Consider the following 25,785-nt stretch of genomic DNA (forward strand, 5'->3'; position numbering starts at 1 on the left):
ACAGTGTTCATAACTATGTCTCTTGACAGACCTGTTTCCAAGCCGTGAGAAGGGAGCTATCCTGTGGCATGGTTTACGATACGTCAAATCAACTAACTGTTTGGGACAGAATCGCCGCCTCTATTCACGTGCCCACGCCGGCATGTACCGAACATCATGGAGAGCTAGCCAACACAGTCATAATCATAACAAGCGATAAGGGCATGGCGTTGAATCGAGTAACCATGGACGTGAACGGAGAGTTTTCGCATCGCGTTAAAATTGGGAGGCTCTTGTACGGTATGCAACCGATGTGAAACGTGAACGTGATGGGGATCGGTGCGAGATTGCCTGCCAACTCTCTTCGGAGTTCAAAGCGGGCGAACTTTGGCGGTTCAATCGCAGTACCCAACGACTTTGACTCTCCCTTGCGTACGCCGGTCTCTTTCAATCATAGCATGTGTCTGATTATGGGCGGCGACACCGAGTCATGGCGCCATCGTACTCTTAGCAATGAGCCTGTTGTTGCTTCGTTGAAGTGAAGCCGCCGTGACCCGGGCATGGAGCCAGATTTGGAGGTTACAACACGTCTCCTTGTGTCCGCGCAGTTGGGTGTTAACTGTTGCTGCCTGTCGCAGCATCTTCAGAGTCAATTTAGGCTCTTGTTGCGCCCCCAACCAATGGTACGCACAGCTTGTAGGTGCACTGTCCGCGTAAAGAAGGATGAAGATACCAAATGTGGTCTGGTCAAAGGAGACGAATACAAATTTTAGCGCAAATATTTGGAAACTTCACACGTAATTTTGCAGAGAGTGAATTTGCCACATAGAGATGCACATTTCGTAACAAGTATGAGTAGGGCTTTGACTATCGGCACCTTGCATAAGGTCTTTTCTTCGCGTGTGCATATACCTTTCAGCTACCCTGGTGAACATCTTAAGAAATAAGTTGTGGTGAATTCAACACTAAGTACCGCCTATCTTTAACAAGGAGAATGAAACTATGCAAAGAATAATACATGCAGTCTTTGATTAACATTTGAGCAAAATTTCATATCCCTACGAAGTGTATAAAAATAGCCCGTAGCAAAATATTGAGTGCGTAGCCTGTTCCACAGTGGCCCGCTTTGTGACATCTAACACTTGAAGATTAATGCAGAGAGATACTAGTATAAAAACAAATGAACAAGCTTGAAAATTAACTTGAGCAGTTGAGTGGCTTAACACGTTTGTTTTGCCCGTTTGCATTTTCCGTAGGACGCTCTAAGGCGTGCTCCAATAATTCGCCTTTAGAGCGGAAATGAAGAGTAATGGCACTGACGTGAGACACATGCGCTTTGCTTCACCAACGAGAAATAAAATAGCTGATTAGGTGATTAATTAACTATATAAAAGATTGGGTGTTATTGATGATGAAGAGATGCACTCATATATAGCGATGCGGAATTGCACGAAGGGATAAATCTGGTGGGAGCGGAATTCCGCATCTCAACGCCGTCCTTGCTCCTATCTCACACCTTCAAAGATCTCATCCATGTATAGATGGTTTATAATCACACACATTTTCAAACTATAGTCAACCTATTGAGTGATTCAGATAATACAAAGCTAAATTGCTTTTGCTAAACCTACTCTTTCCCTACACAAGACATTCGGCATTTTATATAGCCATCTGAGATTCCTCATCTGTCGCAACCGAACGATCTTAATCATCTGCGAACAAGCTCTTAAAAACTCGCCATGGCCTTTTCAGAAGGAAATCCCAAAACTATGCTTGCAATATATGCCGCCAGCGGTAATGATGAGAATCCTCTTAACGGCCTCAAAGTTGGTCAAGTGCCATTGCCTACGCCTCCAGAGGGCTGGGTACGCGTTAAACTTCTGGCCTCGAGTGTCAATTACCATGACATATTCACGCTAAAAGGCTTTGGCGCCCATCCCATCAAATTTCCACGTATCATCGGCTGCGAAGGCGTTGGAATGTTGGAGGATGGAAGTAGAGTGGTTGTTTATCCTTTTATGACCGCACCGACTTATATTGGCGATGAAACGCTTGACCCTGGTCGCCATGCTCTCTCGGAACTCACTGAAGGGACCCTTGCGGAGTATTTCATTGTCCCAGAAAAGAACGTTTTGCCCTTGCCAGACACAATTGATGTGGTCTCAGGAGCTGTGCTTGGAATTTCTTGGCTCACTGCCTATCGTATGCTCTTCACGAAATCCGGCTTGCGAGCTGGGCAGACGATGCTAGTACAAGGAAGCTCAGGCGGTGTCAGTACAGCTCTCATTCAGCTTGGAGCAGCAGCAGGCATGCGCGTTTGGGCCACTGGCCGCACAGCCGAGAAGAGGCAGCTCGCTCAATCACTCGGCGCAGAGAAGACGTTTGAACCTGGGGAACCACTCGCTACTCAAGTCGATGCCGTCTTCGATACAAGTGGTGCTGCGACATGGAAGCATTCGATGGCCTCTGTTAAAGCCGGCGGAACAATTGTAAGCTGCGGTGCCCATAGTGGATTTGAGCTGCCTACGGACTCATTCCGTCTGTTTGTTGACTCACTGAGCATCCACGGCGTGTATGCGGGTTCATTTCATGAGTTCAAAGATCTTATCTCGTTTGTGGCGGTAAAGGGCATTAAGCCCTGCATTGGAAAAGTTCTCCCACTTTCTCAGGGTGAAGAAGCGGTGAAGCTGGTTTTCGAGGGTAAAATATTGGGCAAGATGGTCTTGACAGCGGGCAGTGAAGTGGCATAATGTCGTGGTAGAGGCAGAGCTGTCTGATTTGTATATCTAGCAAATTGGCAAAACACATATGACTAAAGGCAGGATAAACACAGGTTGCATTTGACAGTTATATCTGTGATATGGTTAATAAAACAATATTGAATCAAATCTTCAAAATGATTTAAATTAAAGTACTCGTTTGAAAATATTCATTATCATTATAGTATTTAGGATAAGCAAAAGTCCAGCTTTGCGTTATAGCATGGTTCGAATGAGCGATGCAATTGTAGAATCCACTATAAGTTAAGCATATCCACAAAGCTAAAAATAGATGGCTCTGCAGTAAGAGCGTCGATAAATTCAGCCTTGGAAGCATTCGAGCCAAATAGCTCGAGTTGAAGAGGAGTATCTGCAATAGCCATAGTAGGGGGCATCGGCTCGGGAATGGCAACGATATTCGGTTCGGGGAGAGAGTGGAATAAAGAAATGCTCGCGGCGTCATCTGGGAAAAGCTGCTGTATAGCCTTGCCGAATATACCTCGGCAAACTGAGGCGACTGAGTAGGTTTTTTGCAGCTCCTCCAAAATCATCATGCACATGTTTAGCATGTTCAGCCCGAGGCGTCTTGATAAGGCGTCGCCAAATTTACAGTTGAGCAGATATACTTGCATAGCTGGAACCAATAGGGTTGGCCTGCATAACAATTGTTAGCATCTCATTTTACTGAGCATATCTCCTCGGACAGTAAGATGGCGGGTTGGGGACAGGAGCATGGAATCTTATTGAACAAACTCACGTCATTGGCCCTGCATAGGAAAAGTAATTGCCCTGGGCGAGAGAATATACGATGTTACAAGTTTTTGAAGCAGCAGACATTGCCTTTGCTTGCATTTCCAGTTGCCATTCTCTCTGTCGGTACGGAGGGAGATCTGAAGGAGTTTCTATACTATACGGTCGATAGCACGTAATTAAAATGGATCTACAAGGGGTGGATATTAGCAAAAGATGCGTCGTAAAACAGATACAAACTCTGGCGAGGAGAACTAACTGATAATGCAGCTGTAGATGGTAATAATAGAACGTTGCGAGCCGAGATAGGTTGGGATCCGGGTAGTCTGGTAAAGCAAACTGTAGTATTTCCGCCTCTAGGGAGTCAATTTTGCTAAGGGTTGGTCTTGGGCGTCGGAGCTGATAGCATGTTGTGAGTGTCTTGCCAAGCAATTTTGTCATGTGTATAAGCTGGACCCAGTATTCCGCCAATTGCGGCAAGTCCCTCGGCAGGAAAGCCGAAGTTGTGGATTCCGGAATGCCTTCCAGATCTGCCGCCATATCTGACACTAATGGATCCGGGGTGTCAGATTCGTCCAAGTTGATTCGGAGAGGTCTTCCAAGGGCCATAGCAAGCCAGCGGTCACGCCAAAAGGAAGTCCACCATAATCTACGAAATAGGGAACGCTGCCGTTCGGTTATAGACAGGTTGTATCCGACGGAATCAATATCGCGGTGGAGCCCAAGTACTTGGCATAGATTGATTGCTCGGCCGCTCCAATGCCACGGTTGCATATGGTCTTCTTTTTCAGAATTCCAAAAGCCTAATAGCAGTGCTCCCTGTAGGAGAATAAAGTTGTTCTTTTCACCACCATTGTTGTATATGCACTATGCCCGGTCAATTAGCTGGCATTACATAGGCGAAGAATAAGTCCAAGGGATTTCACTTACGGCTGCACGAGAATACATTTCGGATTTCATGGCTTTTCGAGATGCAAATCCTTCGGCTTCATATATCTCGGGAGGTACATACTGTGTTTCATACTTAGGCAACCCATTGACTAGAGGCGAGAGGTATATATGCACTTACATTGCAGGATATAGAACAAAGTGACCACAGCAATATCAAATTGTACTCATGTAATCGCTTAGAGCGGTGGTGTTCCAGGAGCTTATCTGCCTCCAAGACTGGCATGATTGGGTGGACATGGTGAAAGTACGCTCGTATCAAGCTATCCATGGTTGCGTCTGACAAGAAAGAATAGACACCTTTACTGCGAAAAAAAGCTCTGTCATCTTCCGTTAATACGATTTGTTTTCCTTCTGGCAGAAGAAGATGTCTAGGAATAGCATGATCCGTTGTGCATATATGCATAATAGATGTTGGGCCCCCGGTTTGTTCACCTTTAACAATGTCAGCGTCATCAGCATCAGATTGAGAAGCTCCGAGCTCGCATACCAATGTAGTATGGTACCTGACCTGCTCTTCGTGGATGTCCCAGAGCTACCTCTATCATTTCAACACCAATTCGTTCTTCGTCAGCAGCAATACTTCGCTCACTAGATACAGCCGAAGCCCGGGTATCAGGCGTATCTAAAGATGACCGAGAACCGCGTGGTTCCCCAACATCACTCTTTGGGCTGGAATCCGGAGTCAGATTTCTTGGCTCTTGATTGCTTTGGCTAGTGGTATTTGGCAAAGCCGAGCTTGCAGCATAGTGACGGGGCGCCGGAAACACGGTGGTGCTCTGCCGGAACCTGTGGGACAAGTGGCTTGATGTCAGCAATTCGACTTGATGATATCATGTTCTTTTATTTGTAACAAATATTTTGCCTTACCTTTTGCCTTGTCTTGGCTTCAAGACGCATTCTGTTTGATCCTGTTCACAGCTTATACAGGGAACTCCCGTCATAGAAACGCTGCATCGAACCTTGCGCACTCGGCAAGTTTGACAGGCGATGGCAGAACGATAGCGGCGGGTTGACATATTCACTCTTGGCTTCGGCTCCTCGTATGAATTTGACTAGCGTTGAATGGGCAGCTGTCTTGTTAGGAAAGAAAGTCGATGAGCCGTTGAGGCATGGAAACCTCGGGATATTAAACCTCGGACTAGCATCACAACCAAGTCCGAGGTTCGGGCCCTTATTGGCTGAAGCCTTACATCCGTCCCACTTATTTGACTGGATCAGGTATTGCCTGTGACTTCAGAAGATTATCAATTGAATATCGGGTTGAGTAATCATTTATTCCAAGGCCCAGTGAGCAAAGGGGAATAGGTTGTCTATACGCAAAATACAGAAGGGGGTTGTTAGATCTAATAGATATTATATTTCAAGAGCTTTAATATGCATCTTCGAAGATACGCGGATCGTAACGGAGCAGGCCTTCATTAACTGTGATTAATATAGCTGAACATGATCTACTCAAGAGTGGAGAAACAACTGCCGACGTTGAACTACCCATGCAAAGATGTTCAATGTAGATGTAGTTCTCGACTCTTGGTTCTTCTGACGCGCAAGCCAAGATCAAATCTCATTGAATACCAAACAAATATAATAGTATCGCCGAGTAGTTGGAGGTGAATATTTTTAATTCTCTAGCTAAGAGATGTTTTCTAATAGCATACTTAGTTCACACGAGGGCCGTATACGAGTGCTTATACAGCACGGCGTAGTATGCAGGAAGTGCCTTGAGGGTGGCCAATCCAGCCTGAGTGACAAATCAGAACCTTGTGGTTTTTAATCCACTCTTAAGCGAATGCGAGATCACTGCGCTCTGTAGCGAAAAATATGTTTCAATGTCTCAAGTATGAATGGCTTCGGACATGGCGTCCTATTGAGCTCCGATCTGTCCGCAGTGCTGCTTCAGGGGTACAGGGGGACTGTGGCAATCAATAATTCTTTAAAGTGAACCCTCTCCGGCTGCTCTCTGTGCAGCGGATAAGCGCAAGCCCGCAAGGACCAAATAATTAGCCCTTCATAGTCGCGCTCTACCTTAGAAACCATGCTAGAATTTATTACCAATGGATGAAAAAAAGCAAAGACTATTTTGAATCCTACGTTGAAGAGATCGATTGAACTAATTCATGTATCTAAATAGCTTGGTTATATATGAAATCCAATGGTCCATAAGAGTGATCATAAGCTCTTAGTCATTATTAGTACAAATTCAGCTCTTTCAGTTATGGTATCCCAATTACAGCCCAACTCGACACAGCCTCAAATGCACACAGAGCTGTTGCCACTCTAGAGCTCCCATTTTGAAGGGGTATTCAATCATTCGCCTGTACTGGATGACTGGAGTCTGAATGAATAGATCGAAAGGTCAATGAAGTTCAATTATATTCTTTATATTCCTACTAAGGTTGGTTTTTTTAGTTCAAAGTTGATTTGCGGGCCGAGAAGTTCTAATATATCATCTTTCAAAAAATAACGTGAATTATTCTCCCAGGGAATCAGCAGAACTTTTTGTGACGAAAATCTTTGGAAGACTGGATATTTGCGTATGTGTGGCCTACATCTGTATTCGTGGCGCGGGAGACTTGCTCCGGGGGAGCGCATTCTGCTGACGCCCGCAGACGTATAGGCAACGTAGGCGGATATGACATGCGATATAAGTCTGGCCTGAGCCAAATGTAAGCAAATATCAAGATATAGCTAGTTAAAATAATAGATACCTTTTTATTAGTTCCTCTTTTCTGCGGAAGGAGTCTTAAGAGCCTCTTTCAATTCCCCGAAAGCCTTTAAGATGTCCTGCTTATCCTTAGTCGTCCAAATCTCGCGTGACCTTTCCCCGAGTTCTCCCTTGTGCATGGCTGTGAAAATATCGGAAATTTCATCGCTCTTGACAAATACCAGCTGAGGCCTTGTAGGACTCACGCGCATCTCGGTTCCCTCAAGCGACGTCTTGACCTGGTCTGAAGCGTTTTTACCGCCAGCCATACCGTAGCTGACGATGGCTGCGGGCTTGCCTATCCACTCGTTTCTCAAGTAATCAATCGCATTTTTGTACTTCCAGCCATGCCATAATTGTACTCTGGGATAACGAGGACATAGGCATCGTGCTTGGAGATCTCGGCACTCCAGCGACGACTGTGCTCATTTGCATAGGATGCCTGAGAGGGGACCTGGTATGGAACAACGGTCTCATCATAGATGGGTAGCTTGAAGTCTGCTAGGTCGACTAAAGAGAGCTTCGTTTCGTTTTGATCTGCTTCTTCTACGATGTCTTTGATAATGTTTGCGATTTTGGGGCCAATTCTAGGAGTTCGAGTGCTGGTGATAATGATGGCCACGCTGGCCTGTGATAGCTTAGAGGCTGCCATTGTAGATTTCGAGTTGGAAAGAAGGGAGCAGAGGTTTGAAACGCTATACTTGAGAATTGCACAGAGATTCTTACTACTGATAGGCGAGTAATTCACGAATACTTATATGCGTTCCGCCGTACGACTTCCACAGTGGAGTCAAGAATGTCTGCAGCACTCGAGCGGATAATCGGTCTCCGGCGTGAACGTAAGGCTTATTAGAATTGTTGTATATTGAAATAGCAAGCTATTCCGACAAGATTATGCATCTATAAGCCTTGGAGAGAATGACATTCATTGGAACTTCCCACCAAACATGGTGATCGAAGCATTTATCATAGTTCTATCCCTAATTTAGAAAGAGTACTTTGTACTCCACACCAAGAAATATGCGCATATTAATCCGCGGCACACAACGACAAAGTATCATATATAGGCAATTATTATTCATCGAGTCATGAGTAATGAAAGCACACATACATCACGCAACGGTAGGCTTCGCAAGAATCCTTGCGGGGGCATCAGACTCAGCGGTTTGGTGAGATAGGCAATCTATTCTTAATTAGGAAAGAGTACAATGTACCTAAGTCTTGCCCGTCTCACCCTGGCTTTTAGTTTGTAAGCCTTCTCAATTCTTGGGCTTTGTAGACTATCATACGCACAGTCTGAGAATCAATTACCGAAAAGATACTTTTCCTGCTTCTTCAACCTCCACGCTGCTATCTTTATCTATATGTCAACTGTTCGATTTCAATCTCCACGCCGCTTAACAAACTATCGGGGCTACAGAGAGACCCGCATAATGGTCTCCTCGTTGGGTTATCAGATCTCATAGATTACGGCTTGGATTTCGGCGGTTGCCAGCCGACTTCTTCGCCGATGGCGAACATAATTGAATTCATAAACCTATCTTACCCTTCGCAAGGATCTTCTTCAAGCCTGCGGCGTCGTGCTTACTCGCATGCTGCTCGTGTAAACCATGCAAGAGTGAAGCTTGCCCGCAAATCGATCAGCCAGGCTAGCAATGTGGAACCATATATTCCGCCTGCGAAGAAGATTGAAGTTGATACAACAACGGAAGCAAAGGAGATATGTTTGGCTGACGATAAAGCCAAGGTGGCTGCGGTAGTATTTCTCGACCCTATCGACCCGCTCACATCAAACAGGAGAGATCCTTTTGGATGCTTTGTGAAACCACTTTCACAGCTGGAGCACTACCTCTTTGATCATTGTACGTTAATATGAGGCTTAATTGGTAATATCGTTGGCCTTGTACTCGCCGATATTAAGCCCTTCATTAACTGCTAAATTGCACTGCAGATGCAACTGTTGTCACCACCCAGTATGACTCCAAGTGCGTGGTACTCAAAGATACAAGCTTTCACCACCACCAACTTAGGATACGCTGGATTCAAATGGCCATATCATACGTGGGTCTATTAAATTGTGCCTTACAATTTTCTTGTAGCCACCTTGGTGAAATCTACTGTTGCGTAGAATACACTGCTTTAGCGACTCAGTATAAAATTTTATGCATTTGCGCCATCAAAGAGGCTATTGGCGGACAGGATTGCTCCACGAGGGATCCAGTGATTGCTACAGTAATATCATTAGCTATAGATGAGGTGAGAATAAACTCTCTAAGTACTAATTTACATATATATCAATTTACACGGCTAATATCACTCGCGCGTACAGCTTCGAGTGGGCAATATTACTGCATCCAGGCAGCATGTGCGTGCACTTGCCAAAATGATACAGTTTTCTGGTGGCTTACAAACCCTTGGCATGGATGGGCTGCTGAAACATATCTTTGAGAAATTAGCTTATGATATGAAGCTTCTTGTAGACGACAAAACACATTCTTCAACGCTAATGGATTTCATCAGCCGAGGGGGAATCAATATGCCCAGTTCTTCAGGGACAGCTGTAGCATCCCAATAATACTGAATTGTTATTTCAATGGGATAGTTTGTGAACAAGAGTTAAACTGTTATTTTCATTTTCATTTTTTTTTTTCTTTAAAACTTGAAAAATCTAGTACATTACTTAGCTTCATGGCACAATCAGATAATACCTACATCGTTACACAGCGCCTCATCCCACGACTCTCCATACATGATACCGTGAACATAGCATGGTCCTATGAGCTCCCTCTTGTTGGCCTCTCGTTGACGAACAACAAACGGCATTCTACCACCCTTGTATAGAGCAACATGATCGCCAACAATTGTTTGACTGGGAATAACCGCCAAGTACCCCTTCTTTGTCCTGGCCAAGCGTCGCCATAGTGTCGCTTCAGTTGCGGTGGCATACACCCTGTCATCCACAACGCTAAGCCCGGAGCCTATCCCCACAGCCGCAACCATTGTCTTGTAAAAGCCGCCGTTGATACCGATATTCTTCAGGAAAGTCATCTTCCGAGGTCCTCGAAGCGTTTTGCGCCACTTTTGAAATCTCTGAAGCGCCAGTTCAGGCGAATCAATGCTTCCGGTGCACATGGTCATGGCAAATACAGTTTCTGTGTCTTCGCCAGTCGGGTATTTTGAGTATTTTTTGGACGTGGCTAAGGCTTCCCATTTTACTAAAATGTCGAAATAGGAGCCCAGGCCGAGGATTAATCTTTTCATAAAGCTCGTGGCGTTTGATATGGAACTTGCCATTCCGGCAATATCGTTATGGTCGGCAGCGGGAACGGTAAGAATATCTTCCACTTCTATTATTTCATCAAAGTCATACCCAGATAGCATCAGGATTTTCGCATCAGAGCTAATTTTCGGTGTCCATTGGGTAGAAAGCGAAGCGTTGAATGGTCGCTTGTCTTCCTCTTCTCCTTTTATATCGTATGAATGCGGATCTAGACATATGGGGCTAGGATCAGGTAAACTTCTCCAATCTGTAACCCACGATGGCAAGTCCAGCGTGGATTCAAATATGCGATCGGTATGGAGAATGTCCAAATTCTTCGTCTGGGACATAATGAGTAGAGAGGTCTTCTGGTAGCATTCTTCAACTGATTGTGTATAGTCAGGTATTATGTTCAACTCCCGAGACTCTTTCTCGCCAAGAAGACCTAGAATGGCATAAACCTTGTCCCGGGCGTTTGTCGCACTCAGTGACCATACCCTACTAAGTAGCCACAGAAGCCCGGCACCTTCGTATGGCGATTGCTCATCGTGTATTTTTGTTCGTAGCCTGCCAATTAGTACCAGTGCCGTTCGAAAGAGCTGCTCTGGTCGGCCTCGGAGTCCCTTTTCGCTCATAAGAACGGTTATTACAAAGCCGATGTAGAATATATCCCAGTCAATCGCTTGGGTACCGCACAATAACACTGCCTGTTTTGCAAGGCAGACTTCCTGGAGAATCCAACATCGAGTAAACCATGGGCGAGCAATCAATCTCATGAAGGCTGAAATTTCTTCGTCGCTAGCATCAGATACGTCGACTTCCTCGTCTCCCGTGTCGGCAATAGTACCATCAACTTCAGAGGGGCCATCGACTTTGGAGGCAACATTGGAGGCTGTATCCGAGACGCTTTCAAGGTTTGCCGCCTCCCTTTCTTTCTCTGCATTTCGCTTTTTTGCGTCTCTCATCATTTTCTCTAAGATCTGCTTTCGGTTCGGGCCCATTACGACGTCGAGTCCGGATTCTAAATCTTTTAGCAGATCAAGTCTACTTTCAGTCATCTTCTCGCATAGTGGGAAAACCAGATCGCTGTCCGCATCAGCCTCTCCTAACCAGATGACAACGGCATGTGCCATGCGATAAATGTCTTTCATGAGATTAACCTGAAAACCGCGTTCTTGATCATCATTCTGGTTGATACAAATAGCATCGATCCATAATATCCTCTCTTTGGCTTCGTCGCGTAAGTGGCGCAAAGCAGAGTCCAGATTTTGCGTAACAAGAAATTGTTCACCATTGCAAGTGATCGGCAGCTTGTTCGCTACATTAGCTAAACCAGTACAAGTTATCATAGCGAAAGCATCTCCCCTTACCTTTCCAACTTCAGATCCCCAGACATAAGAAAGAGCAATAAAAGTTGGCTCGTCTGCCAGCTTGACAACTGATAACTTGACATGAATTGGATCAGACAAATTTGCGCTCGGAGCCAGGCTCAAAATTCGGATGTGATTGCCGCCTGGCAGATGCCGGATAGGCTCATACTCCATATGTAACGCTTCCAGATGTTGCTGTAGAGATTTGAATCGCTTGTTAAGCTTGAAACAGCGGCAACTCTCTGATACGAAGCCGCGCGAGTCGTGATGAAGATGATGGAAACCAAGTCTCCAAATGCTAATTTAACGACAAACCGCCCTTCATAGATAATTTTCGCAATGTTACACCATAGCAACGCAAAGAAAGCCTAGTCTAGCTAAATATAACCGACGTGCATTTGATAGCGTCTAGCGGGATCGAGACGGGGCGCTGAATAGGGGCCGAAGGATGGGAACCGTGCGTACGCCGGAATAATTGCGTAGAGATACCCCGTATAGAAAATCTTCTTGTGGGATGTCTATACTAACGTATTTAAGATCATAACGCTAATAAATATTCTATGCATCAAATGTTACACTGCACTCAGTATTAGTAGGAGCAGTAGGGAGCTACTTAAATATGACGACTTTATTGTGCCTTAGCTATTAGCGAGATAATGCAGTTACTAGACTAGTATACGACTAACATACGCTTGTCGTTGTAGAGTTCTCCAATTTTCTGCTGTCCACCCTGTCACGATTAGAATTATAGAGGGAGAGTAGCCCGCAAGATCGCTCGATCACTAATATGTATTACTGGTAACCTTAGAAGTGGAACGTGGAAGTCTCGCGCTGAGACAAGCACGCTTTCTCTTGCATTTCAGCCGCAGCTAAGCATCTCTTATTATCTATGGTGTGGAGTAAAATCCAATGAAAGAGTTAACGTGAAAATGACGATTTATACAATTAGCCAATCGCGACATCTTTGCAGTAGCTTATTCTATGTCAATCTATATTATTGAAGCAGTAAAAACATGCGCGTGTTGAGCCGCGCTTTATACCCAGCTAGGGCGGATAACAAGTGATGAACAATACCATGTTACACATAATCCCTCCGATCAGTAATCAAATTTTAAAACGCATATGAAGCGTTGAAGCCAATTTCCTTCTCCCGTACAAATAGCAAATGCAGTTTACTCAGTGTCTACCTCTGGACTAGTAGGCAGCTCAGTAGATTGGATGCCCCAGTTGTCCATCTTAGTTAGATTGCGCCGACTGGAGTCCCGGCTCAAGATGCCGGGGAAAATCATCGGATCGCTGCCCGATATGTGCGCATCGGCAACAGAGTTTGAAGTACTTCGGTGAGGCAGCGCCTGTTCAGCTGTAGAGATCGGAGTGGTGATGCTCGATGCAGCTTCTGTTGCGCTTGAAGACGGCAAATTTCCGCTTGGTGCCTGTGCTGCAAGATCACTCTTGGCGTTTCCTTTTTCAATATTGTTATTGAACGAAGCATATCGGCTCAATCTGTATGTAAAATTCATCAGTAACTCTCCCTATCGTCATCAAGATTTGTAGAAAACTATAAAGGGGGGGGGGAACATACACCTCCCGCTCTGTAAGCAGAGTGTGATATCTAAACTCTTCCCTCCTGTCAGGGACATTGGTCTTGGCCATAGTGTTTCCTTCTTTGCCTGGCTTGTCAAAATTCGGTCCTAGCCAGTGACGTTTAACAGCCGCTTCGTAGCCACTCTGCAAGACTGAGTTCTTGGCCAGCTCGCACATATCTGTCGGGCTAAGCTTATAAATCTGTGCGGCGACCGCGTATTCCTCCATTAACGGTTCCTTAGTGAATGCAAATTGTAATGGGTCGTCGGTCGAGAGAGACACGTTGAGACCCCTTTTGAAGTACTGAGGGAATGGATTGCGATCGTATGATAAGAAGAGTGCGTTATTGCTAAGCGGAGACATGGCGACTCCAATCTGCTCCAGATAAAACACATACTGCAGCAAGGGCACCTTACGAAGCAAAACTCCATGACTAATGCTATGGCAGCAGAGCGTCGCAGCTGCCAAATGCTCTGGATCTCCGGCTTCAGCACAGTGCGGCCGCAGGATAAGGGTGTTGAATCCTCGCTTCTTGCGCAAGAAATTGAGAGCTGCTATGTTAGAGAAGAGATAGTAGATCCAGTAGTTGTATGGCGGGTTCTGCTTTGTGTTCCACTCTCGCGGAACGGGAAACTTCCTGTACAACCTCCTCTCGATCTTGCTCTCATCATCAACGGTATCGATACCGACGACGCGCTGAAGGAAGATGTGCAGTTTCGGGTGGCTCGAGGGATCCTTGGTAACTTCAAACAGCGGCTGGAAGACGTTGGTCACGATTTGGTCAAACGACTCCATCAGCCCATTATCTTTGTACACATCGTATAAACGAGGTACCTGGATGAGCCAGCGGACGTTTTGCGAAAAAAGCTTATTGTCGACAACCCAAGCTGCGAGTTTATCCCACTCATCCAGAGATTTGCCGTAAATCGAAAGACGCCATTCAGCCATTTGGTACTTGCTAGCCTCAAGATCTGAAATAACTTCCTTGGTGAGTTCGGCTAGATACCGGCCCTTGATGAGGTTGTCCGTCTTTAGGAAAATTTCTCTAAGTCGAGATTCTCCAATTGGGTTGTATTTCAAGTTGAACTTGTCAAACCGGTGGAAGGAGTCTGTGTGGGCCTGTCTGAAGTTAGCTGGAAGTGGTCATAGCAATAATAAATTTTGATAACAACATACGTGCATGTCTAGCGTATCAATGCTCAAGTCATAAGCTGTGAGATTGATACTGGCAAACACCTCCGCAAGTGTCAAATGCTTCCCGTCACGAAACAAAACGACTTCGTCAGGATTCTTCTTCATCCGGCTCTTGATAAAGCGCAATAGATGCTTTTGGTTCATAGATGCCGAGTGATGAACGTGAGTGTCTACTTTTCGGACATTGTAAAAGTCTCGGTGAGGAACTTTTTTGCTGTCCGCGGTTTCTTGATACTCGTTAAGAAGCGCATACAGATTAAATTTGCCTTCCAAATATTGAAGGCGGCGGAAGGCGAAACTCTTGCTTGGCCCATCCGAGGAGGCAGTAAGGATGCTGTCAAGGTCCATATAGAATTGTCGAATAGTTGGGGCTGAGAAAGCAAGTGTCTGAGAATCGTCATTCTTGAGGATTTCATAAACTCCAGTATCACTGAGCTTAAATGTCATGCTGTCATCGTTAGATGGCAATGGCATGAAATGCTCCATATCGAAGTCGTCTCCTGGTTCATCCCCATACGGATAAATCTCCCAGTCAGGACTATCCTTCGGGTCATCACCAGGACGTTGCAGCGAGAGAGCCATATATTTTTGTCTCAGAGCTATGATATCCTCTATGCTCTTAGATATGGAGCTCAGCTCTGCCGTCACTTGTGGCTGAGAGTCTAGGAAGCTGTTTGACATTCCTCTACTAGCTTCAGCTGCGATTCTCGCGCTGTCTACACCAGCTCTGGAACTCTTCCCAACAGAGCCTGGAAGGTCAGTATCCTCCTCGTACTCGAGCCCCGAGTTTGCTGCCAAAGCTGCGACCGGGTCATTGTACGAGGCTGATAGAGCCTGGTCACCAGCTACTGAACTGCGAGAGTCATCTAGCTGGCTGCGCTGGTAAAAGAGCTTGGCATCCGCTTGGGACATTTGCCGCTCAACGACAGAGTCGTAAAAGGTAGTGCGCTGAGGAATATCTCTTGGAAGCACGTCATCTTGAGCGTCAACCGGCAACTGAGGGGTATTCTCTCTACCACGCTCTTCTCTGTGATGAGAACACATGTTGGGCAGGGAACCCGGCTGACACAGCCTGTATTACAAGGTAATAGTATTTTCTTTTCTAGAGACGGAAGAATGTTAATCAATTTGCATTTATCCAATTACAACTATGTAAAATATTTTTTAAAAACTTGGGAATTTGACATCTTTGGAGTGGCTTCCAAGCAACAGCTAAAAAAAAAAGTTTGTAAAAAGTGCAAGCCCACAAAAAAACAAGATAACGCTGAACGTACCAGAGGCAATAGATGTTTTGTGATGAATATAGAAGAAAGAAAAAGAGACAGCAATAGTAGTAGCAGCGTATTAAGACAACAAATTGTGAAACCTTTTTAAGAGTTGTAAGTCTCCAGCAAAACAGCAAACTCTTCCAGCCTTATATACACGTACAGCTGGGACGTCATCTCGACGGGGTGACTCGAACTCAATTCTCACCAATTAAGCCATGACACATTAGATCGATTTCGCTATTGGGGCTCCGCTTCTACACGGCCGGCAGCCACCGAAATGGCAGTTGAGCCGCGGAGGGTGCCTATAAGCGGGGATATGCATCAATCCGGGATGTGGCTGATTATCGCTGGCGCCATTGAGATATGTTCGCTCCAACGAGATCATCACAAATGCTACGGGACATTTTCTAAGGAAGAGCTTGTATTTTCTCGTGTGTCTAGTACTGAATACATGTAGGTACTTGAGTTTCTCATGAGGAGGTCCAGCTACACGTGCCTGGGGCAGCAGCCTGGCTAACCTGTAGACCGAGCTATGGGCTCATCCAAACAACAATGTTCTCCTTTACCTTTTTAGCATAAAACCATCTGCTGCCGGTTTAAAACGCTCACTCAAAGCGGTGATTCGGATAACCATACTGAATCCTTGCTCTGAGCAGGGAGCCCAGAGGCCGATTGATGTGTGTCTACCCACTTGATTTATCCAGCTTGCGACACTTATGCTGGGTGCTGAAGTCTGGGAAGATGCCGTAGTGTTCAACCCAGTTGTATGTTATGAGCCCAACGTCAGTGTTGCAGGAGAGAACCTGTCTCAGCACATTGATACAGTGATCCACGTGCTTTCGAAGGATATGCTCGGGATCCTCAAATGTTAGTGGCCTGTTTTCCAGATGGTCATAGTACTCTCGGTAGGTATATGTGCAAATTAGGTTCTGGTAGGTTGGATGCCAGTTTAGTCTGCGAATGATTCCAGCACGGCAGCGACGAGAAAGATGACTTTCAAGGCAGTGCAGTTGGTGGAAGACCTTGACACTTGCAACGTATTTCTCTCCTGGTTCTTGCTGCTCCGTGAATTTGACTGACTATCGAGACTTGCCGATGCGGTCAATCACCTTGGCGTCCACGACCGTGCCATTCACTGTTACTCTGCGTTAGCTAACGTATCTTCGAAGGGCTTCGGTCAAGCAGGTAAGGGGAACTCACTATACATAAGATCATCCCATGCCTTGACCATTGCCTTGTTTGGCGTCCCCTTGTACATGTTTTTGTGATCAAGATGGCCTTGAAACATGACTTGTTCATACTCAATAACACCCGCAACAGTCTCTAAGAGTGTAGCTTGTATTCCATTGATGTCAGCCTCTGTTTTCTCGAAAAGGGCGTAGGTCGGTTGCTAGGTGGCTAGCTTAGAGTATTGGGACGTCATAGCGGCACACTCTTACTCTGTGCATTACCTGGATTCTTGACACTTCACTTGGCTTTTGTTGGAGAGGTGAAGCACAATAAGAGTGGCGATAAGCAGGAGGCTGTTTAGCGCTGTGAGAGCAATGATACCGACGCGCACACAAGGCATTGAGCGGGCAGAGCGCTTCATTGTCCCATTGAACAATGTTCTCTCATCTTCATCTTGGGGAACAGACTCGAAGCTTTTGGTTGAAGAATCCGAATATAGAGGCTCATATACTATATCCTTTTTGTATTTTACGGCCATTTTTCTTGTATTTGGAATGATGATGAAGGTTGGACGAGATGAATTGAGAGTATGTCGCAATCTGGCTCTACTCGATAAGCGAGTAAAACAAGTTACATCCAGCCAACTAGATGTATAAGTTTATATTCTTACGCTCGTTTAGATACCTTACATAGTCAGTTATTTACATAGCGCCAACATTGACTACATATGCCTCTCTTCATCCAGCTAGCTGGATATATAGGTTTATGTCTATACTCTCATTTAGATACATCGGATAGTCAGCTATTAATGTAGCATCATGATTGCATTCAGATACTTCTCTGCTAGCTACGTGATAATCGCACTGCCCGTAATCCAATATAGCCTGCCAGCTAATAAAAGCTAGAATCTAGGTATTTCTCATGACGTGAGAATTACCCTATACTAAGTTATAGGGTACCGGTTCGGTACATATTGAGGTTGTATTACATCCTCTAGATCAATTTAGTCCACAGAAAGCAACCATTAGTAGAGGAATTAACCAGGAGCTTTTGCTCAAAGTCTTTTATTGAGGATTTGAGGCTCATAAAATGCCTTTATATTCTCTAAAGATTACCCCATATTAACTTGGAGAAAGTTGGTTTATTCTTTGAGGTAGTCTTATATTGTGTTTCTCTTACACTATTCAGGTACTGAGTATTGACGACCACGCCTTCTGTAATGGTTTTTTTCCTTCTTTTTTTTTTTTTTTTTTTTTTTTTTTTTTTTTTTTTTAAAAAAAAAAAATGTAAAACTCGCTACCACCTATAACTTTTGGGGATTCGTTTTCCATCCTTCTTTTTATTGGAAGCGTGCACAAACCAGCGTCACTATAGCTTCTTGGCTCGCGAGTCTTCTTGCGGGACGTGCGTGTACATAAGTCCACCAAACAACCGTTATCAGCTGCAAAAGATAGTGTAAAAAAGCTTTAGATTTGACAATAACATGTCCTTCAAAATTGGATGCCGATTCTTTAACTATCTATGCTAAACACCTTTATTCTCTGCTATGCAGCGTAGCTCTTGAATAGTATATATATAAGCTGTTTACATTGCGTATAGTCCAGTGATGAAAATTATTAGCCATATTCAGTCATCATTTGCCTAGGGCCAATTTTATAAAATTGACGGAGTGAGGTTGCACAAGTGTTGCAAGCATCTCCCCGGCTTGGAACCATTCTGATGGGGCCGATGGACCTGGTGTTCAAGTTCAAAAACCCAAACTGCTTGGTTTGAACAGGGGCAAGCTGCAGAATATAATGACAGGGGCAACCTGCGGGTTAAAACTGACAGACGCAAAAATTGATTGTATCGCCAATCAGAATTGAAAAGAATGCGAGAATCGACTACGCCTAATGCACCGCTATCTCATGATGCCTTTGAAATCCTTTTATTGGTTCATATTGTCGCGCTCTGGCTAGCCGGAGTCTACGTCCGCTGCTTCTGCTATGGGTACTTTGAGTCCTAAATGGTTACTGTTCACCTTGTTCACTGTCTGTTCAAACGCTTCTGTTCAAACGCCATAATGTTGTACTACCAACAGCTACATCATATGGTCTACTAAGTGCCATCGTTAGTTTTACAGAGCGCTCTCGAATAGTATCAAGTAGCTTGTCGTATATGCATCAGATAAATGTGGCTATGCTTATATTTCTATATAAATATTGTCTACATTCCCGCTCTCAAGTCAAAGTAGTTTCGATATCCTTCTTTAATCTCCAGGTAGCTGTGTGCAATTAAGATACCAGCTGTATCTTCACCTTAGCCAAGAAGCCAGCCGTTTCGACTACTAGCTATTCTTCTTAAAAGATGAATGTTGATCTGAAGTGCCTCATCTCAGGTATCATCGCCATTATTGACGCCTCTATCCAGCTATATGAGGCCGTTGACGATGTCTCAGGCTTGCCACGGTCGTTTCGCGATGTGGCCGATCGCTTACCCGCCATTCTACACACGTTAGAGGCAGCGCTTTACTGGCTGGCAGAAGAGGAAGAAGACGCATGCATGTTGTCGACTGATCAATACATTGCATTGTCCACGATGCTTAAGAGTTGCCGTAATAAAGCAATTGCTATCCAAAAAGTCCTACAAAGCGTCATTCCCGACGCCAATGCCTCGCTTATAATGCGGTGTGCAAAGGCAATAAAGGCGATCTCCAGCACAAACACAGTCGACAGCCTGATGCAAGGCATTCTTCACGACCTCCAAGTACTGACGGCGAACCGTGCGGTAAATACTGCTTCAAGGTCCCAAATCAAGCGCTACATCAAAGGCCGCTTCGAGGAAGAAGCGAGAGATGTATGCCTCTGAAAAGAATAGGCGACTTAAAAACACACACACAGCCAACATCAGAGCTAACTCTTGCACTATAATGCAAACATGTGCCTACACTCTGTACCTACACTCGCCTGGAACAAGGTAAATAAGACAAGCCTGCCTTTTCTATATACCACAGTTCATAAGGCACAGAGACTGATCTTTAAGCTGCAGCACCTGTTGTTTCACCACACTCAAGCAAACGCACCTTGAATGTCCATTCCGTTTCCTAAAACAGATAGCTCCCAAACGAGACACCAAGAGATCGCTAGCCAGGCACGAAGTGCTAGCGGGCGGGCGCTAATCGTCTCCGCCATCAGCAACCCACTCCGCGGGGGTCACAGCACCAGCAGCTCCCCACAACGGATGCCTGCTACAACAAGTCAAAAAGTCACGATGCTTCACGCATGATCGCTGTTTGGAGTCCCATAGTACCTTAATAATGTGCGCTGTTTGATTGAATTAATGTTATTGTCATCTAGCCCCAAACTGTTGTGAAATTTTTTGGCATTTATTTTTCTCATTCAGTTCGAAGAACAAGCTATTTCGCGCACAAATGTCTTTAATGCAGCTTATCATGAGGTTCATGTAGCAAATTGACACTTTAATATTTAGAAACTCTATAAAACAAAAAATAAGGGAAAAAAAAGCCATGATACGCCCAAGGTCGCTCCACGTGTTGCACTGTCCTCGACAGGACTGCTTAATACGGCAGTGCTGTATTGCCTAAACGCAACTCTACACAAGACTTTTGCCAGATTGTCAAACAATTCACTTCATTCTCAGTATCAAGCGCGTAAAATAACTACACTATCCTCATCCACTCATAACGTACAACAAACTTGAACAAAACGCCCCCCATCATCCACACTCAGTTCCGACAACAAGGTCCCTCGCAACTTCGTACAGCCACCTCTGCACACCCTCCTAAAAGACCCTACGAAGCAGATATCTCAACAACCCACTTTTCTTGGCTTCCTTCTTCGGAAACACTTTCGAACTCTTTGTGGTATACGCCTGAAATTCCTTCAAGCTTCGAAACGTGGGAACTGGCTCTCCAGTCCGCTCCGAGTCGATGAAATCGACGATATTGACGTGAACTTTGCTAATAGCCTAATAGTAGTTGAAAAATAATTAGATAAAAGTTAATCACTGATCAATGTTGTTGTTTTTTTCCCCTTCTTTTTCTCTTGACTCTAATCGAAACATACCTTTTTGCAAGTCGTTATAGTGCTCGGAACGGGAGATATCCCAACCTTCCGGCAAAGATCCTGCAGCACCTCCAGCTTATTCTCATCCGTGCCATACAGCTGCCCAAACCGCCCTACAAGCGCCTTTTTGAACTTGTCCCGGGCCTTTCGTTCCTTTTTGCTGTTCGTCTTCCATCCAAAGAAGTCAACTAGGCGGTTGTAGGCGGTCCACGATTTCTCTTGTGGGTCGTACTCGAACTGAGGATAAACGGCAAAAAAACTACCAAGTTCGTCGTTTGCTCCATTTGCCATGGTTGCTGTATAAACAGAGAAGAAATAGAGTAAAAAAAAAAAAAGTCGTTTGTAGCAATCACGAAGCATGAAGCTGGAGTAACACGCGAAAGCCAAAGTGATACATAAAGGCCCGAGTGACACGCGAAGCTTGGGTGACACAACGAATAAACAACTTCAGGCAGCAACATCACTCTTGTGACGATATTAAATACATGTATACTTCACGTGCAGCTAGACATTTAGGCGTCCAACCAGCGGCAAGGCAGGGCGGTCGGCTGAGCGGCCAACCACCAGGCATTTTCTTCACCTCGCGCCTCGAGGCGCAGCTAAGGCGCCAGCAGGGGTTTTGGGCGGTAATGTATATTAAAACGAGCGAGAGTGCCTTGCCTTGAGCCATGTCACTGCAACAAAAGCCAAGAATGTATCAAACACTAAAACAGGAATAACCAGATTGCAAGTTGAATATATACACCTTAGGCAGGTTGAGTATATATACATATACCATGGAGCATTCGCTGGGCGGGTCCATCTTTATCTAGCTGCAGCAAGATCACATGTATCCAGTTCTGCATGAGCTATGCAAGGCAAGGCTGGCTCTCAACGTCCAGTTCCACATTTGCGTCGCGCAGTACGTCACTGTTTGTGCGACAAAATCAATCTTCATCATGGTATATTAGCAATGGTAAACTGGTATTGTATTACATATGAGGTTTTGATCAAACATCTTTTTCGTCTCCCAAACCTCTGTCTTTTCCTTCTTCCTGTCTTTTGCTTTTCATATTCATTGCTACTACTATGCTACGTAAGAGTAAGAGTCGTGATTACACCTACTTCGAATATCCGTTGGCCTTGACCCAGTCGGCCACATCCTGTCGGTCTCTCTCCAACCAGGAAATCTTGGATCGGACAGAGTCCTTGCTCTGTGCGAGCGACTGGTCGTATCCGTTGTTGTTCTTGCCGCTGAAGAACTTGTCGATTCTCTCAAGTTGCTCTGGGGTGGTGAAGCCAGACGTCAGGAGTGACACCATGTGGCTGAGCATTGGCAGGGTGGGGGGGTGTCGCTTGTAGAGCTCCTCCCAGTTCTCAGTCAACCAGGTAAAGAGTGCCTCGATACCCTCGGGATGGGTGCGCAGTCCAGCAGCAGGCATGTAGATGTCCTGATCCTTGACCTCGCCGCTCAACAGCAAGGAGAGAGTTCTCTTAATAAGCTCGGGCTCCTTGGCTCGACCAAGCGATCTGAGACAGGTGTTGCGCTCGTCACTGTTGGTTGATGCGTGGTACAGCTCCAAAATTTGATCATACTGCACGCGAAACCATGTTAATAACACTTTATTACAGGAAGCAAGGTGAGGGATTCAAAACGACGTACCTCTTTCTTACCGCCAAACTTGAGGGCAATCGCAAATACACTCTTACGAATATTGGGGTGAATAGCAGACTTGTCACCAGCCATAAACTTGGTAAACATTTCCTTCGAGGCCGAAACAATAGTCTCGTCGCCGCTCAGGCCAGCGCTGCCAAAGAGCGCGGCCTTGAACTGCTGCTCAACGTGGCCGTCGGAGTCAGAAAACTGCCATCCGAGCTGGTGAGCCTTGGGGCTGACGAGCTCTCTCAAGAATGTTCGAACACCATCGCGAACAGCCTCGTCTTCAAACATCCAAGCAGCTTGGATGGAGCCAATTCGGGAGATGATCTCGTTCCAAACAACGAACTCGGTCTCGGAATCAAATCCCTTGAGGAGGTTGAGGACGCCAGACGTCTTTCCATAACCGGAGCTTGCGAGCGCAGCAGCATCAGCAATCATACCAGTTCTGTCTTCAGTAGTCAAAAGTCCCTCCTTTGCAGCCTGACCAAGCTTCTCCAAGCGGCTTGGGGAGTACAGCGTTCGGAAGATTCCAGTGTGGTTGGCGTTGAGCTTGAAGAAGTCGGTGCTGGGCACCTTGTACTCCTTCTCTCGCTCATTCAGAGCTACCGTCTGATCGACACCATCTTTGGTCTTGAGGCCCAAAAAGATGGGGTACAAGGTCTGGTCTTCCTCGGGCTTGACATCGGCAGTTCGGAGGAAGCGGTTCTGCTTTATGTGAATGGCGTTCTCGCCCTCCTTCTCGGTAACGGTCAGGACGGGGTATCCGACCTTTTTCGTCCATGCAGTCATAACCTCGTGCACGGGCTTACCGCTGACGGCGGCCAAGGAATCCCAGAGATCGCTGGTCTGAGTGTTGCCATAGGCGTACTTTTTCAAGTACTGGCGAACACCTTCCAAGAACTTATCTTCCCCAAGATAGGTGGAAATCATACGAAGCACACAGGATCCCTTGGAGTAAGAGATGGCGTCGAAAATTTGGTTAATCTCATCAGCCCGCTTCACGGGGACCTCAATTGGGTGGCTGCTTCGGAGAGAGTCTAGAGACAGGGCAGACTGCAGGTCGTCGGTGACGTAGGTCTGCCAAACGCGCCATTCTGGGTAGAAGATATTGCACGAGTACCATGAAGCCCACGTAGCAAATCCTTCGTTGAGCCAGAGGCCCTCCCACCAGTCCATAGTAACCAAGTTACCAAACCACTGGTGAGCCAATTCGTGCTGGACAACCTCGGCAACACGCTGCTTGGTAGCAGCACCGCTAGCCTTCTCATCGAGCATCAAGTCAACAACACGGTATGTGACAAGACCCCAGTTCTCCATGGCTCCCTGGGCAAAGTCTGGGATGGCGACCTGGTCCATCTTGGGCAGAGGGAAGTCAACACCGAACGCCTTTTCGTAAAAGGCCAGAGTCTTGGCAGCGAGGTCGACTGAGAAACGGCCATGCTCGATATCATGGCCAGGGGGAGCATAGACTCGCACGGGGACTCGGAAATCTCTCGACTCGATGTAGTTGAGCTCGCCGACAACAAAGGCAAGGAGGTAGGTGGACATGAGAGGGGAGGTGTTGAAGTGGACAGCCTTTCTGGTTCCACCAGTGACCTTGGACTGTACCTCGGTCTCGGAGGAAACGTCCATGTTGCTCAAACAGGTCAAGTTCTTGTCAGCAATGAGCGTGACAGTGAACTTTGCCTTGAGAGCCGGCTCGTCAAAGCAGGGGAATGCTCTGCGGGCGTCGGTAGCCTCCATCTGGGTGCTGGCCAGGATGCCCTCAGTGCCATCCTCTCTCTTGTATGTAGAGCGGTAGAAGCCCGCCATTTTGTCATTGAGCTGGCCAGTGAAGTCGATCTCCAGCTGCACCTTGCTGTCTTTTGCGAGAGTGTGGGAGCCGCCAAAGTCGAACTTGGAAACCTGGGTGGCTTCATCGTAGGTAATGGCGGGAGTGGCGCTATACGAGAGAATCACCATGGCTGTAAGCAAATCAGGGACGAAGACACGGAGAGCGGCGGGGAGGGGATATCTAACTTGACAGCCTGGCCACCAGAGGAGAGCTTCACGCTGTGGATGTCCAGCTCGAGAGTGTGGAGGGAGACGGAGTTTGAGGTTTCGGCGACATCCAGGTCGATGACGACGGTGCCCTTGTAGGTCAGCTTGTCGAAGTCGGTGTCGATGGTCAGATGGTAGTGGCGAGGCACGACATTGGCGGGCAGCAGCTCGCGGCTCTGGACGGCGACCGACGAGCCCTCGAGGCCAGCTCTGGATCGACACATGGCGGAGCAGAAGCGAGCCGAAGCAGCAAGACGACGAGGAAGACGGAGAGGAGGAGAGCGGTTGGCGAGACGGGCGATGCGCGGGGATGCAGAGGAAGAAGAATGGAGAAGAGGCGACGCTGATGAAGAGAGAAGCCTCAGACCAGTAGGCGGTGATGAGGTGTATGAAGAAGAGAAAAGAGGAGGAGGAGGAGCGGTCGAAGTAGAAGCAGAAGCAGAAGTAGCAAACGCGCGGCAGGCGACACAGGCACGTCTCTGGAGGAGCCCCTCGTCTGGCAGCTCAACCCACGGCGGGGTTCTGCGCCTCAGGGCGGCCAGGCGTCTCATCGAGTGTGGGGGGAGGGCTTGGACGGCCCGGAGAGGCTGCAGCCACCCCATCTGCGGGCAATTGGTGTGCGGTGTTCGATGCCGCAGGATGCAGCGGACGTTTGTGTTTGCGTTTCCAGTGCTTTGGCTGCCGCGGCTCTCGATGGAGCGCTCTGTTCAGTTGGTGGACAGAGGGAAAGACGCTCACGGTTGAGGCTAAGGAATGTCGAAAAACGGCACGGTTGGCACGAGCTTTTTTCCACCCGCCAGCCACTAAAAGAGCACTGCATGTACCTACATGGAATTTACGTGTACATATGCAGCAGCTTGACGCAGCAGCCTCCAACGCAGAATAAATTGGATGCAGCGCATTGCAGCGTCGTAGATACATCGTAGATAGAGTCGTTCTATTAGCGCAAACAATCATCCAACCCTTATTCGAGCCCGCGGTGCATGCGTTGCTGCGTGTCCATCATCATCATCACCACCAGCACCAATTCAACGCTTACATGCAGCCAGTGCCGACG

General features: G+C 46.4%; 9 protein-coding genes across 9 annotated transcripts; 3 read left to right on the forward strand and 6 right to left on the reverse strand.

Annotated features, from left to right (window-relative positions):
- Nucleotides 1–15: 15 nt before the first annotated feature.
- On the forward strand, nucleotides 16–296 carry TrAFT101_008056 (uncharacterized protein; the record flags this gene model as incomplete). The annotated part of the gene is made up of 2 exons (XM_066128228.1): nucleotides 16–44; nucleotides 110–296. 2 exons carry the CDS (start codon nucleotides 16–18, stop codon nucleotides 294–296), a joined length of 216 nt encoding a protein of 71 aa, XP_065984345.1.
- A 1,422-nt stretch (nucleotides 297–1,718) lies between these two features.
- On the forward strand, nucleotides 1,719–2,729 carry TrAFT101_008057 (uncharacterized protein; the record flags this gene model as incomplete). The annotated part of the gene is made up of 1 exon (XM_024900557.2): nucleotides 1,719–2,729. One exon carries the CDS (start codon nucleotides 1,719–1,721, stop codon nucleotides 2,727–2,729), a length of 1,011 nt encoding a protein of 336 aa, XP_024758828.2.
- A 163-nt stretch (nucleotides 2,730–2,892) lies between these two features.
- TrAFT101_008058 (uncharacterized protein) lies at nucleotides 2,893–5,505 on the reverse strand. Its single transcript, XM_024902625.2, has 7 exons — nucleotides 5,307–5,505; nucleotides 4,927–5,225; nucleotides 4,558–4,871; nucleotides 4,419–4,499; nucleotides 3,748–4,355; nucleotides 3,496–3,678; nucleotides 2,893–3,392 (listed from the first exon to the last, which is right to left on the reverse strand). The coding sequence occupies exons 1-7, from the start codon at nucleotides 5,453–5,455 to the stop codon at nucleotides 2,996–2,998; spliced, it is 2,031 nt and encodes a 676-aa protein (XP_024758827.1). The 5' UTR covers nucleotides 5,456–5,505; the 3' UTR covers nucleotides 2,893–2,995.
- Nucleotides 5,506–7,151: 1,646 nt separating this feature from the next.
- TrAFT101_008059 (uncharacterized protein) lies at nucleotides 7,152–7,792 on the reverse strand (the record flags this gene model as incomplete). Its single annotated transcript, XM_066128229.1, has 2 exons — nucleotides 7,152–7,452; nucleotides 7,503–7,792. 2 exons carry the CDS (start codon nucleotides 7,790–7,792, stop codon nucleotides 7,152–7,154), a joined length of 591 nt encoding a protein of 196 aa, XP_065984346.1.
- A 2,045-nt stretch (nucleotides 7,793–9,837) lies between these two features.
- Nucleotides 9,838–12,028, reverse strand: TrAFT101_008060 (uncharacterized protein; the record flags this gene model as incomplete). Its single annotated transcript, XM_024902624.2, has 2 exons — nucleotides 11,770–12,028; nucleotides 9,838–11,709 (listed from the first exon to the last, which is right to left on the reverse strand). The coding sequence occupies exons 1-2, from the start codon at nucleotides 11,941–11,943 to the stop codon at nucleotides 9,838–9,840; spliced, it is 2,046 nt and encodes a 681-aa protein (XP_024758824.2). The 5' UTR covers nucleotides 11,944–12,028.
- A 689-nt stretch (nucleotides 12,029–12,717) lies between these two features.
- Nucleotides 12,718–15,988, reverse strand: AMD1 (AMP deaminase). Its single transcript, XM_024906818.2, has 4 exons — nucleotides 15,822–15,988; nucleotides 14,530–15,649; nucleotides 13,352–14,472; nucleotides 12,718–13,272 (listed from the first exon to the last, which is right to left on the reverse strand). Exons 2-4 carry the CDS (start codon nucleotides 15,589–15,591, stop codon nucleotides 12,942–12,944), a joined length of 2,514 nt encoding a protein of 837 aa, XP_024758823.2. The 5' UTR covers nucleotides 15,592–15,649; nucleotides 15,822–15,988; the 3' UTR covers nucleotides 12,718–12,941.
- Nucleotides 15,989–19,331: 3,343 nt separating this feature from the next.
- On the forward strand, nucleotides 19,332–19,832 carry TrAFT101_008062 (uncharacterized protein; the record flags this gene model as incomplete). Its single annotated transcript, XM_024906817.2, has 1 exon — nucleotides 19,332–19,832. One exon carries the CDS (start codon nucleotides 19,332–19,334, stop codon nucleotides 19,830–19,832), a length of 501 nt encoding a protein of 166 aa, XP_024758821.1.
- A 759-nt stretch (nucleotides 19,833–20,591) lies between these two features.
- Nucleotides 20,592–21,466, reverse strand: TrAFT101_008063 (uncharacterized protein). Its single transcript, XM_024900497.2, has 2 exons — nucleotides 21,050–21,466; nucleotides 20,592–20,951 (listed from the first exon to the last, which is right to left on the reverse strand). The coding sequence occupies exons 1-2, from the start codon at nucleotides 21,407–21,409 to the stop codon at nucleotides 20,766–20,768; spliced, it is 546 nt and encodes a 181-aa protein (XP_024758820.2). The 5' UTR covers nucleotides 21,410–21,466; the 3' UTR covers nucleotides 20,592–20,765.
- A 514-nt stretch (nucleotides 21,467–21,980) lies between these two features.
- On the reverse strand, nucleotides 21,981–25,511 carry TrAFT101_008064 (uncharacterized protein). Its single transcript, XM_024900490.2, has 3 exons — nucleotides 24,708–25,511; nucleotides 22,692–24,630; nucleotides 21,981–22,623 (listed from the first exon to the last, which is right to left on the reverse strand). Exons 1-3 carry the CDS (start codon nucleotides 25,328–25,330, stop codon nucleotides 22,150–22,152), a joined length of 3,036 nt encoding a protein of 1,011 aa, XP_024758819.2. The 5' UTR covers nucleotides 25,331–25,511; the 3' UTR covers nucleotides 21,981–22,149.
- Between the last annotated feature and the right edge of the window lie 274 nt (nucleotides 25,512–25,785).

This window comes from Trichoderma asperellum, chromosome 4 (genome assembly GCF_020647865.1).
Source record: "Trichoderma asperellum chromosome 4, complete sequence".
Lineage (NCBI taxonomy): Eukaryota > Fungi > Ascomycota > Sordariomycetes > Hypocreales > Hypocreaceae > Trichoderma > Trichoderma asperellum.

What these genes read in the sequence shown, in the direction of transcription:
- AMD1 (XM_024906818.2), bottom strand. Translation starts at nt 15,591, where the DNA reads ATGTGTTCTCATCACAGAGAAGAGCGTGGTAGAGAGAATACCCCTCAG. An exon ending in TTGATACGCTAGACATGCAC is followed by an intron (nt 14,473 to 14,529) that starts GTATGTTGTTAT and finishes AACTTCAGACAG; the next exon opens with GCCCACACAGACTCCTTCCA. An exon ending in CTGCTTACAGAGCGGGAGGT is followed by an intron (nt 13,273 to 13,351) that starts GTATGTTCCCCC and finishes TTTTACATACAG; the next exon opens with ATTGAGCCGATATGCTTCGT.
- TrAFT101_008064 (XM_024900490.2), bottom strand. Translation starts at nt 25,330, where the DNA reads ATGGGGTGGCTGCAGCCTCTCCGGGCCGTCCAAGCCCTCCCCCCACAC. An exon ending in TCTGGTGGCCAGGCTGTCAA is followed by an intron (nt 24,631 to 24,707) that starts GTTAGATATCCC and finishes TCTCTCGTATAG; the next exon opens with CGCCACTCCCGCCATTACCT. An exon ending in AGTTTGGCGGTAAGAAAGAG is followed by an intron (nt 22,624 to 22,691) that starts GTACGTCGTTTT and finishes TTTCGCGTGCAG; the next exon opens with TATGATCAAATTTTGGAGCT.
- TrAFT101_008063 (XM_024900497.2), bottom strand. Translation starts at nt 21,409, where the DNA reads ATGCTTCGTGATTGCTACAAACGACTTTTTTTTTTTTTACTCTATTTC. An exon ending in CTATAACGACTTGCAAAAAG is followed by an intron (nt 20,952 to 21,049) that starts GTATGTTTCGAT and finishes AACTACTATTAG; the next exon opens with GCTATTAGCAAAGTTCACGT.
- TrAFT101_008058 (XM_024902625.2), bottom strand. Translation starts at nt 5,455, where the DNA reads ATGTCAACCCGCCGCTATCGTTCTGCCATCGCCTGTCAAACTTGCCGA. An exon ending in TTTGTTCTATATCCTGCAAT is followed by an intron (nt 4,500 to 4,557) that starts GTAAGTGCATAT and finishes TATGAAACACAG; the next exon opens with TATGTACCTCCCGAGATATA. An exon ending in CATCTACAGCTGCATTATCA is followed by an intron (nt 3,679 to 3,747) that starts GTTAGTTCTCCT and finishes CACCCCTTGTAG; the next exon opens with ATCCATTTTAATTACGTGCT.